General features: G+C 38.6%; 1 protein-coding gene across 9 annotated transcripts in view; it reads right to left on the bottom strand.

Annotated features, from left to right (window-relative positions):
* Positions 1-1513: 1513 nt before the first annotated feature.
* The window catches only part of LOC107727055 (ankyrin-3-like), a 117407-nt gene continuing 107332 nt past the window's right edge, over positions 1514-11588 (bottom strand). For 4 of the 9 annotated variants that reach the window (XM_016536818.1, XM_016536809.1, XM_016536812.1 and 1 more), the window contains 10 exons: positions 9765-9839; positions 9320-9451; positions 8960-9103; positions 6296-6989; positions 5970-6192; positions 5254-5340; positions 4539-4622; positions 4274-4411; positions 3322-3404; positions 1514-2729 (listed from right to left, as the gene is read on the bottom strand). In XM_016536818.1, coding sequence (XP_016392304.1) covers positions 3339-3404; positions 4274-4411; positions 4539-4622; positions 5254-5340; positions 5970-6192; positions 6296-6989; positions 8960-9103; positions 9320-9451; positions 9765-9839 — 1643 coding nt within the window. In that variant the 3' untranslated portion in view covers positions 1514-2729; positions 3322-3338. The remainder of the gene's footprint in view (positions 2730-3321; positions 3405-4273; positions 4412-4538; positions 4623-5253; positions 5341-5969; positions 6193-6295; positions 6990-8959; positions 9104-9319; positions 9452-9764; positions 9840-11588) is intronic. The other 5 variants (XM_016536817.1, XM_016536816.1, XM_016536813.1 and 2 more) reach the window with 5 other exon arrangements.

Below are 11588 nucleotides of genomic sequence, written 5' to 3'. Positions count from 1 at the left end.
CATGATTGGACCAATCACAATGGTCTGTGGTTACTGGATTAGCCAGTTTTTAAAAATATATTTATAAAGATTACTGTGGCACATGTCTGTTTGTATGTAATCATTCATTCAAATGTAATACAATTTGTAACTTATCTACCTGTAATCAGCAGTTTACGGAGTCACTAGTTGAGCCTGCCAAAGGAAGCTGGACACAGGGCCTGTTTTTGGTATGTTTTACAGATAAAAAAAGTTATGTGAACTCAGCTTGTGAGTGTGAACCAGTTTACATTTATACATTTAGCAGAAGCTTTTATCCAAAGCGGCTTACAAATGAGGACAACAGAAGCAATCAAACCAACAAAAGAGCAAGAATACAGAGTAGGCTACTAGTGTTAGAGGGTCAAGTTGATTATATATATATATATATATATATATATACATATAATAAAAGAAAACAAGTAGATATAATATATATAGAATAGAGCGTGTTAGTGTTAGAGAGTCAATTTTTTTCTATAATAAATAAAAAGAAAACAAGTATAGATAGAATAGAAATAGAATAAACAGTGTTAGAGGGTTTTTCTATAATAAAAAGGAAACAAGTAGGCTGAATAGAAATAGTGTTTAGAGTTTAGCAACTGAATGCAGCTGTGTTCACCTTACATGCTCAGCTAGGTAATATGGGTTAGTTCTTCCAAAAATTGTCATTCACACTCATGTCGTTCCAAACCCATAAGACTTGTTTATCTTTGGAAGACAAGTTCAAATATTTTTTTATATTCTCTCATCATTTGTGTGCTTACATTTAAAGTCAACGCAACCAAAATGTTTGCTTTAAAAAGTTCATAAAGAGACTGTAAAAGTATTCCATCCAAGTGAATACAGCGGTTTGTTTGAAGAGACACGATTGTTTTGTATTTGATGAATTTTTATATGATGAATTTAATTTAGGTTTTAAGATATAAGAGCTCACAAAAATGGCAAAAGGAAGCTCAAGTGTGCCAGTTTGAAGTATGATACATTCATTTTCAGTCGAGCTACCTTCAAGGACTGCCTTTCTCTATATACTACAGAGGTCTATTAATAATTTGTGAATTATCTAAAGAAAAAAAATTACATTTTTCACAAAGAAAAGGAAGGCTATTTTTAAGAACATTCATAAGTGACATTTTATGGCAACCAAGAACATTTTAACCACTCTTCCCGCAGTTTTTGGCTACCTACTATAAAGGAAAACGGTAAATAATAATAATAATAATAAAATAATATTTAAAGTATATTTGTACAGTACATTTCTAAATACACATCATAATAGGGCTACATTCATAGAATTAATAAAACCACTGTGACTGGATGGGTTGATTTTTATTACTCCATTACACTGTGAGGAAATGGTGCTTAATTCTAATGAAAATAGATTTGAATTCTTATATGTTTCTTTTGAATATGTCCTGGACTTGACTTTTTATCACGAGATTCCCGCATAAACGTTCCGATGCTTAATGCTGAACAAGAAAGAAAACACAGTGAGGATTTGAACACAGTTTATTATAAGCTTAAATAATTAGTTTGATCATCCAGTGTATGTTTGTTTTTTTTCCATACGTTTGTTACCATATCTATCATCCATGAATGCTTGGGTGATTTCTCAATGCACCAAAACCAAAGTAAAATTGCCCCCAAAACCACAGCAGCCTTGAAAAGTAGTAATACACTGCTAGAATGACTACAAATGACAAGCTGACAGAAAGACTTCTACATCTTAGATCCAATACACATGAGAACAGTTAAAAATGCATCACGTCAATCAACATGACACATACCGGTGAGCGTTCGGATTTCAGCTGTATCTGTAACTGCATAGGGAACCCGGCGGCTGTGATGTAATGGGACACGGTGTATTTTAGTGAAGCTGAACAATGGTGTTGTGATACTGTCATCTTTCTAAAAAAAAAAACGTGAGAATTAGCAAGGCTGTGAGTGTATACATACAGAACATCACTTCCCCATCTCTTTGTGTGTTATGCTGTTTAGAAAAATCAAAATAAAGTGAATCACATGCATGAAAATAGTAGTACTCTGAATAAGTCTTTAAACAGAACTACAGCGGCTCCAATGCGTGTACCACTGAAAACCGCAGTAGGTTTGAAAGAAACATCCGTTGTTAAAATCAAGCTGGCTTTGTTTCATATACAAACATTTTTCTTGATAATAATTATACAAGTGCATGTGAAGTTACACCGAAGTGTTCCCTTAAAATTGGAATCAGAATTGGTAGTTCATTCCTACACACTTGCCAGTGCATTAACAACATTCTGAGCCACTTTCGAATTTATACAGTGTAATTTATGTACAAAATAAGCTCCAACAGCATTATACACCCCGACATTATGTGTCCGAGAGGAAAAAAACGTAAGGCGAGTGTAAAAGGTGATTCGAACGAGTCCCTCCATTTCTGTCAATATGCAGTGTTACGTGGCCTCTTTGGTCACGGAAGTGCTTAGGCGCTGCCGTGGAGCATCTCGAATTAGACGCCCCAGTCGACTGAAACGTCCTCTCAATCATTAGCCGTTCCGTGTTATTGACAGAAACCAGTTTTTTTTTCATGCTCATGCTAAATCAAAAGTCGTCTGGCTGAAAACCATTTGTTGTATGAAAGCTGCAGACACATGATCCTCATCCCATGACCTCCTGCACGTTTCCAGTGATCCTCCTCATAGGAAAATGGTTCTGAAACACTTTCAGATCTGAAACATACAGGAATATATCAACTTATTTTATTCATGTAAGAACACAGCATAGCTTTAAAATTGATAAATAGTGGAGTCTAAAAATCTGAGAGCGCACTGAAAATCTGGGATATAAAATCTAATTTAAAACTGGAAATAAGCAGAAAGTTTTAGGATGTGTAAAGCAAAGAATATTATGACATTAAATACATCCTATATATTTATGTTTCTGTGTTTTTTCTAGGTCACTAATTAAATCTAAGCCCCACCCCACAAAAAATATAAATAAATAACTTGTCACTAAGCAAAATTTCAACTTTAGATGTCCAGTCATTGTGCAGGTTCACAATGCAAGACCCAAATGACCCTTCAAAACATGTTGTCCTGGTCTGCACACAATAGCATGAGTAAAAGAACAATTGCATGGACTAATTTGCTGAGCCTGCATGTCATCAGTGGGCTGCATTTCAACTGTACTGGAAAAAGCGCTGTTGCAAAGCACATTTCTCTGGTGACTACTGTGTTGATGAAAAGCTACTGGCAGGATTCCGCACTGCTCTGCTTTTTACCCCTTGACTTCCACTGATCCTAGTTTTATGCCTGGACTTACCAAAAAGAGCACAACTGTTACGGTTGACCCATTTTTTCCCTTTGTCTTCCTTCCTTCTTTATGCCCTTCTCTCCTTCTCCAGCCTGAAACAACAAAAGCTTGAAGTTAGAGATGACTCTAAAAGAGCCGTCATACTACACAGCGTCTATAGGGATATTATTCCCAATGCCCATCCATGGTAACACATGACAAATGCTATAAGAGAAAAAAAATGAATTAGTGAGAGACCAATGTTCCCTCTATTTATTAATTTTTTTCAAAACCTATTTTTATAGACATTTCAGACACATAAGCAGAAACACCACCTGCGCACTCAGTGTCATTGAAGAAATTCTAAGTTTTCTCAAAATTAATTTATTGGGAGTTAATTTTTTTTCATGTGTTACCTCATGAAAACAAATTAACAGTAAAGCAATGTAGATAACTTAGGTAACATTAGGATATCTATCTAGCGTAGTAAGTAGTATGCATTACTGTTCTTTTTTTGTTTGTATATTTGTGAGGTAATTCAAGATTAAGTTTTGTTAAGATAACTTGTATAATCATGAGAAAAGTAAGTTATGCTCATGGGAAAACAAAACATTCTAAAGTCATTTTTCAGTATCATTTGTTGTAGGATGCAGCCTAAATTAAATCAGCATAGCATCAGTTACATACTGAAAATCAATGGGCATGCGGATGGACTCCAGTTTAGCTTATTCAAGCTTATTTCCCCACACATGGAACATGTTTTTTTGTTCCGTGTGGGAGCAACATTAAAGTATGTGGCCACACAGCTAGAGGGAACACATATCAGTCCACAGATGTTCACTCAGTTTCCCATTAATAAAGCCACTTCAAACAAAAACCAGGAAACTTGGGTTAAATTTCGAATACAGCAAGCTGTTCTGAAATGTTCTGCACACTGCAGGCTCGCACTAGCACTAGCATCAGCACCGCACACGAATCCAACCTCAGTGTGCTCTCTGAGGGGCCCGGGGCCCCCCTCTTCCTCCTGCTCAGCCCTATTGGCCTGCCGGGAACGCTTCCCACGCTTTCTCCTGCCTTTGTCCTCCACACCAGCTGTGCGACGCACCACTTTCCGGATGACCTAAGAGAAGGGGGCAAAGTCATGTCTCACGGTACTGGATTAGACCCACACGGGGGCAGAAGGGAAGAGAAAAGACGTGGTAAAATGAGGAGATGGTGATGCTAATAGGGGTGGGCATGGACATTACTTTTCTGGTCACTATGTTTCCATCTTCATCTGTGTACTGCTCCTCTGTCACAGTCTCAACAGGAATGTTTCTGGCCTGATCACCCTACACAGGTGGGATGCATGATGAAACATTACAGATCTTTTACTTTGTCTTGCTGATGACAATGGCTGGATGCATTTAGTCATTCAAACAAACATACAAATTGGTCGTTCCAACACTATAGGCAAAAAAGTAAACAGCACAAGCTAACTGTCTTATACATCTTCCAAATGACATGCTAAAAACATAACTCTTTAAATTAATTCAGTAATGATTGATTTTGATTTATAATAATATACAGTGGTAGTGATGGGCCAGGTTTTTTTTGTTTTTTTTAATAGTCAATGTTTGTGAAAATTTGGTTCAATCAAAACAAAATCTGTAAAATTAAGACGCACAAAATGAGGTTTCATTGTGTAGTGAAACTTAATGCTAACATGAAGTATTAGTAGTGATGCTAACCTTATTAATTAATCAAAGATAGGGGAAGGAGAACAAATACAGGAGAATAAAATTAAAAGATGAAAAATAGATTACGCTAGAAAAATACACTTCAGAAATCACAGCAACTTCTTCATGAAAAGTGTCAGTGTGCTAGTCACTTCATTCTCTCTTAGCACACAGACTAAAAGCACACGCTAGGCCTGTAGCACACAAACTGGCCCAAATCTACAAGAGTACCAACTCATAGTACCTTCAGAATCCCTCTCCGCCGATACACTCTGGTGGTGACAGTTTCTTCCTCATCAGAGCTGGATTCATTATCTCTACGAGCTTCCTGCTAGAGTCAGGTCAGCACATTACTGCAGTGCATGAGCCATCAACCTCATATGAAGTGCTTCAGACCTTCAACTAATGTTTTTCAAGTCACGAATCTTCACTGTGCTCAAGCACTGATGGTGACCCAGAGTTGATAATGGTTATTATTTATTTCCGTGGAGAATGTAATCAGGTTTACATTCGCAGTTATAATCAATCTAATGCTTTTTTCTTTTTGTAGACAAAAAAACTTAGATAGCTTCTGTCGAGGTATACATGATGCATTTGAAATATAATCAAGTACTTCAAGGATTAAATACAATACATGTCACGTTCTTTTGTTAAAATTCGATTGGATTATTGTTTATCTTTGTTGTAGCTTGAGACTTGAGAGACTGGTGAAGACATGAAAACATTTGCAGTAAATTACTATAGTGCAAAAATTTCAGTGCAATGGAACTGTCACAAAGGAAGAGCCCAAAAGACTTTCTGACTCCCTGGGCAGTGAACTTAGTTCTGAACAAGGGAGAAGATCGAGACACCTTGAGCCATGTGAGTACATGTATGGTTAAAAACTTGGTTTATCTTTGTAAGAAAATCTAAAGAGCATTGATGTTTTGCTTTTTTAAGGTCTCTCGAAATTTTTTTTACCTGGACTTTAGGCTTGGAAATGTCCTCCCCCCTGTGGTTTGGTCCTCTGTCCTCTACAGCCTCGCTGCTCACTTCTTGTCCAGAGTCTTTCCTAGCTTTGCCCTTTGGTTTGCTGGAAGACTCACTAGCGTCTGGTGACAAACGAGCTTGGGCTTGGAGCTTTTGATATTCCCCATTTTGCCTCTCAGTTTGCACTCCTGGTGTTGAGGACATTAGTTCTTGGCTGTGGAGGCATCGAAGTTCGAAATACATTACTTGATTGATACCAAATCTGCTGAGCTTGCAGAATAAGAATACAGTATGTTGGTAGAGGTCACTGTTCTTACCCGGACACTCTTTGCCCTTGTGTTTCAGTATCCAGTCCGTGGCCAGAAGTTACCGTCTTCCCATTTGCACCGGATGTCTCACTCTGCAGACCTGAAATTGAAGACATGTCTTTTTCTGCCTGCTGCACTTCACAGAGGATCGATTGCAGCCTCTCCTCAGTCATCTCCTCATCCTCTGAGCCTTCCTCCAACTTAATGTTCTCCAAGAAAGACTTTATTTTCTCTTGGGTCATCTCTTCATCTTCTTCGCCAAACCCAGACTTGCCACTCTCTCCAGGAGCTTCGCTGGCTGAGACACAAACGGGAAGCTTCGGTTGGACTTCCTTCTGCTCTTTTACTGGACTATTTGGGAAGACATCTGATTCTTTTGAGGTTCCCTCACTGTCACGTTGTTCCGAGGGCGCTGCTATTTCTTTGCTGACACCAAAGTCATCTTCAGCTGACCAATCTTCTTGGCTAACAGACTCTCGGCCTCCAATAGAGGTGTCCTCTGCCATGACGGTAGGCGGCTTGGTATCTGCAGACACTGGGCCACTAGTGGTTGGCAAGGACAGTTCACTGGGTCTAACAGGGGCACTAAAGGGGAAATTTAGCCTACTGTCCTCGCCAAAGAAATCATCCTGGCGCAGAGGGGTAGGGGGTTCATAGGTCAGCTCTGAGGGACTCTTGAGCTCCAGCTCAATGTTGTGGTAACCTGAGTGATACAACACAGTGAGATGGAGGCGAACACCACTTGTGCGCAATGCCACAGCAACAGATGTAATGACAGAGGCCTTTGAAAATGTCATGGAGGATCATGTTGATGTTAGGGTGGCATTCTGAATTTAATAAGCCGTAACATTATGACTTTAAAGGAATTTTCTGGGTTATTTGCAGAAGTTAGAATTGTCTCACCTTAAAAATTAGACAACTTTACAATTCAACTAGATAAAAAAATTTGTCAAGACAAACTTAGAAGCTGGCTTGAGAAAGCCAGACCACAATTCAATTAACAAACATTTTCACTGAATTTGAAGTGCTTTTGCAAAAATACAAGCTGAGGAAACTGAGGAATAGGCATTTTCTGTGGTAGTCGAAAGGATACCACGGATGATTGATAGCATAAATTAACCCAGAATACTCCATTACGAATACTGTATACCATTAAGGTATGCAGCATATAGTGTAATTAGTATGGTTATAGATATCTGTGTGTAGTTCACCATGCAATTTTCAAAGGCAGGTAATTACAACACTAAATATAAAGTTCAGGAACAGTGGGGTCCTGACGTAAATGGAGGAAGATGGGTGATGATGATGAGGAAAATGAAACAGACTGAGACTGTTTGGTCAACACTTTAGGGATAGGAGATACAAATGATGTAGATGAAGTAGGGGCAGTAGAAACTGTCATGGACACCAGGTTACAGAAAAATGAAGTAAGACAAGATATTGATGATACTGTGTTAGTAACATGAGACTTATCAGGATGATGTTGCTATATGAAGATAAGAATGCAGTATTAATGACAGAGCGAGTTTTCATAGCATGAGTGAAGAGCTGTAGCAAGAGCTAGCACTGATTTATCGACCACAGAGAGAGCAACTAGGCTAAACAGTGCTGCCCCACTGTGCTTTGAAATGAGGCAAAAGTGTTGCTATGAAAGAAGTTGGTAGGCAGTGGAGAAGCAGCTGGTCTGGATTTGCAGCAGAAGCACTCTGTCAGGAAGGTTCAGAGGATTCTGGGATACTGGAGGATCAGGCAGCTTGACAGCAAGCAGACATAGTAGCCAGAGCCATGCTATCGATATTGCTTCTAAACTACTGAATTACTGTTAGCACTACACAGAGAGAAACATTAAGGCAATCATGCTGTAAAAGCAGGTTGGATACTGTTATTATGTTTTCATGTATGTTTATCTGAGAAAGAATCAGAAAGTATAGTGAGAAAACAGAGTAGAGCACTATTGCCATTGCTGATAGCTACAGTAGTTGGTATACTTTGGATACTTTATATACACATAAACATAATATTTATCTTAATACGGTATGCACCAAATCTTAAACCCATCAGATCCAGCACACGAGTAGAATATAAAGCCTTAACAGATATTCTAATAGAGCACAACAGTGAGCACCCACTTTTTTATGGCCTATAATGGCTTTTGTAGTTTGTCCATCTGGAATTTGGCAATTAAATAATATTTCTACAGAAGCATGTATCATCAGTTAACAATCTCAAAGGTGTGAAAGGTTTATAGATAATCGTTGATGAAAACTAAGGGTTTTTTAACCTTATGGATCCCAACTGTTGCTCCATGTAAATGTATTGTAGTTCACAATATTATTAAGATGGGGTTAAGTTTTGATTCAGCATTAGCTTATATCATGTACCACATAGATGCATGCTTAAATGCTTTCATACAAACATACAATCATAATAATAAAATATTTATGATCACACTGATCCCTGACTGGTCTAACACCAGGCTGGGAAATAGCAGTGCTGATAACTGGCGGATCTAATTGATTAGAAAAAATTGAGATTTAAACTTAAACTTGAGTTTAAGTTGATACTGGGTTTGAATTTAGAGCAATAAGTGTTTTGCCATGATGGTTCTATGAATCTACAGATTTGTGAGAGACATAGAAAAGTAGAGTTCAGGTAGATGGGGCTAAACTTTACCATCAGCCTGCTCCTGGGAAACTGCGCTATCATCTGCAAAACATCTTGTGCCTGAAATGTTACCATAGTCAAATATCGGCCCTTCCAGCAATGTCACAATATCCAACCGATTGATCTTATTCAGGACTGCAGTTAAGGCATCCGCTAAAATGAAAAAAGAAAAGATTTTCATGGTTGCACATATTAGCTGAACAATAAATTATGCCTTTAAATTCCAAATAACATTATTTATCTAATAATGGCTGAGAATATGATTTGGATACAGAAGTCTGTCCCAGCCCAAACCCCACCCACCTACCTACCTCCTCTCCATATGATTTACCCTTATTCAGAAAATATGTAGTCCGTAGGCACACTTACTTGTAGCGTTTTTACCATCTCGGCTAACCCATTTCTTTAAAAGCATGAAACTCTGAGCTGTCAGTGAGTTTGGGTTTTCCACACGGATTTGATTTATCTCATCAACCGAAAATTCCATTTCCCTGGCCAACTCTGCAACACATTAAAAATAGATTAACAAGTCTTTACCACTTCCCCATACACATGTGCGCAGTACTGCAGTGACTGCAGATGGCACACCCTACTGATCACAGCAGCACTGATGCTTTGAGAAACAACAACAAATAAGGTGAAGCCATACGTGCACAACAATAGTAACACTAAAAAGTAGCATTTAGGGGTAAAAATGTGACATTATTTTCACAGATTACATTACATACATAATTACAGAGATATAAACATATGGGGTATATTTGTGCTACGGTGTAATGCAACACTTTGTTCTCTAGGTGGTGTCATTTCTTACCAGTCCAACTCAGGCCAAGATGATCCGCCACAATAGCCATACGTACATCTGTTCTTTCACAGGGGCTCTGAGGGCCTGAGAGCAGAGGATGGAAAGTTGTGAAACTCTTAAAAACATAATATTTAGAGAAGTTAGTAAAGTAATAAATAATAATAATAATACCCTAATAATAAATAAAAACTACCATTTTCTGATCAAGTAAAGATAATTAAAGGATTGGGGGAGATTTTTGCATACTTTTGCCACAACAAAGTGTGTCTATATCCAAATAATAGGTTAGGGGACATTGATCAGAAAAGAGTTGCAAAAATATTTTGATATAGTCAATTAACTTGGTTTTAAGAGGTTAGATTTGTGAAGAATGCATATAACCAATCTAATTGGAAATGTTTAAAACCTGACAGTATAATCTTACCAGAAACACACATATTAATCACAAAAAAGACACGATTCAAATGTCTCTACAGCTACAGTAGAGGGTCAAATGTGAATTCACAGTATTAAATGAAACTGAACATGCGGCATCTTTGGTGCTGTGCTAGGACTGTGTGTTTGTGTGGGCTCACGAGATCTACAGGCTTCCTTAGCACCTTACAAGAACTAGGAACCAATAAAAATGGCCAGCAACCCACTCACACTGGCATGCTACAGTAAAACTGACTATCCATAGAAAGAGATCTGAAAACAGGTTTAGAGACCAGTACACAAGTACACAAAGAGAGAAAATGACAAATGACAGATGACATCTACAGTCAGGTCACACCACAGGCAATCACAACGGCTCATGCAACTAAGATCATACAAGTGGAAAGTTTTACAAACTAGGCTTGATCTCCACGCCGGGGGCCACTTGAGGCCCAGCACCCTGACTGCCTTCACCTCCATCAGTCCTCCTACTCCACCTCCTCCTGTCTCTGCCGGACTGCTCAACCTGTGATCTCACGTCTCTAGCAGACCTGGATGTACTGGAGGGTTGCGACGCTTCTGATAAAGATGTGTTCCTTGATGTGCTGCTTTCTTCCTCCTTATCATATGCCTGCATCTTTTTCTCTTCACTGGAAAGGCAGTCCACAAGCTTTACTGCCCTACTAGGTTCTGAACTACTAGAACTTTTGCCAACCTCACATAGGGGCTCCTGAACACATTTACTGCCTGATCTACTCACTGGACCAGTTTTTGATCTTTTGTTGGTGGTTATCGTTTTGGTTGGCTGTGCTTTACCTTTCTGTTTGGCTATTGTGGTGGTCCTACATTTCCCCACTGGTGAGGAACTAACATTTTTGACCTTCATCATTGGGATTCTAGATTTAGGCTTCACATCTGGGAATGGATCTAATCGATTGTTGGCTACTAGTCTAATCTTTTTAATTGGTCTCGAAGATGTTAGATCTTTTTTACACCCCAATGGTGGATGAGGTGCTCTCACTGGCAACCTAGACTTCGGTGGCTTTCTTGTAATGTCTTTGCATTTGGATATTACATCAATTTTCTCTGTACTGCCATCCCTGAAAGTACCAGTGTCCTTTCTGACTGAATCTTCACCTGGGTTTATTACTTGAACTGAGCAAAGATCAGACATTAACAGCTGTTTGGTTTGTATGCCGCTTTGTAGCAAGCAATGTGTTCCAGCATTTAAGGCCTCAAGATTAGCATTATTACTGCAATTTCTGGAATTATTGGAAGTTGTCTGGAGGTATGTTTGTGGCTCTGTCCTCGACGAGTCTGTCCTTTGATAGTATTTGCTTGTTCTATAGGTTTCTGGTCCTACTTGATGTGTAGTCTCTGGTGTTTGACCTTGAGAACTATCCGAGTCTACACAAACAA

The sequence above is a fragment of the Sinocyclocheilus rhinocerous genome, unplaced genomic scaffold (genome assembly GCF_001515625.1).
Source record: "Sinocyclocheilus rhinocerous isolate Xijiao unplaced genomic scaffold, SAMN03320098_v1.1 scaffold2020, whole genome shotgun sequence".
NCBI lineage: Eukaryota > Metazoa > Chordata > Actinopteri > Cypriniformes > Cyprinidae > Sinocyclocheilus > Sinocyclocheilus rhinocerous.
This window is presented reverse-complemented; position numbering and strand designations above follow the sequence as displayed.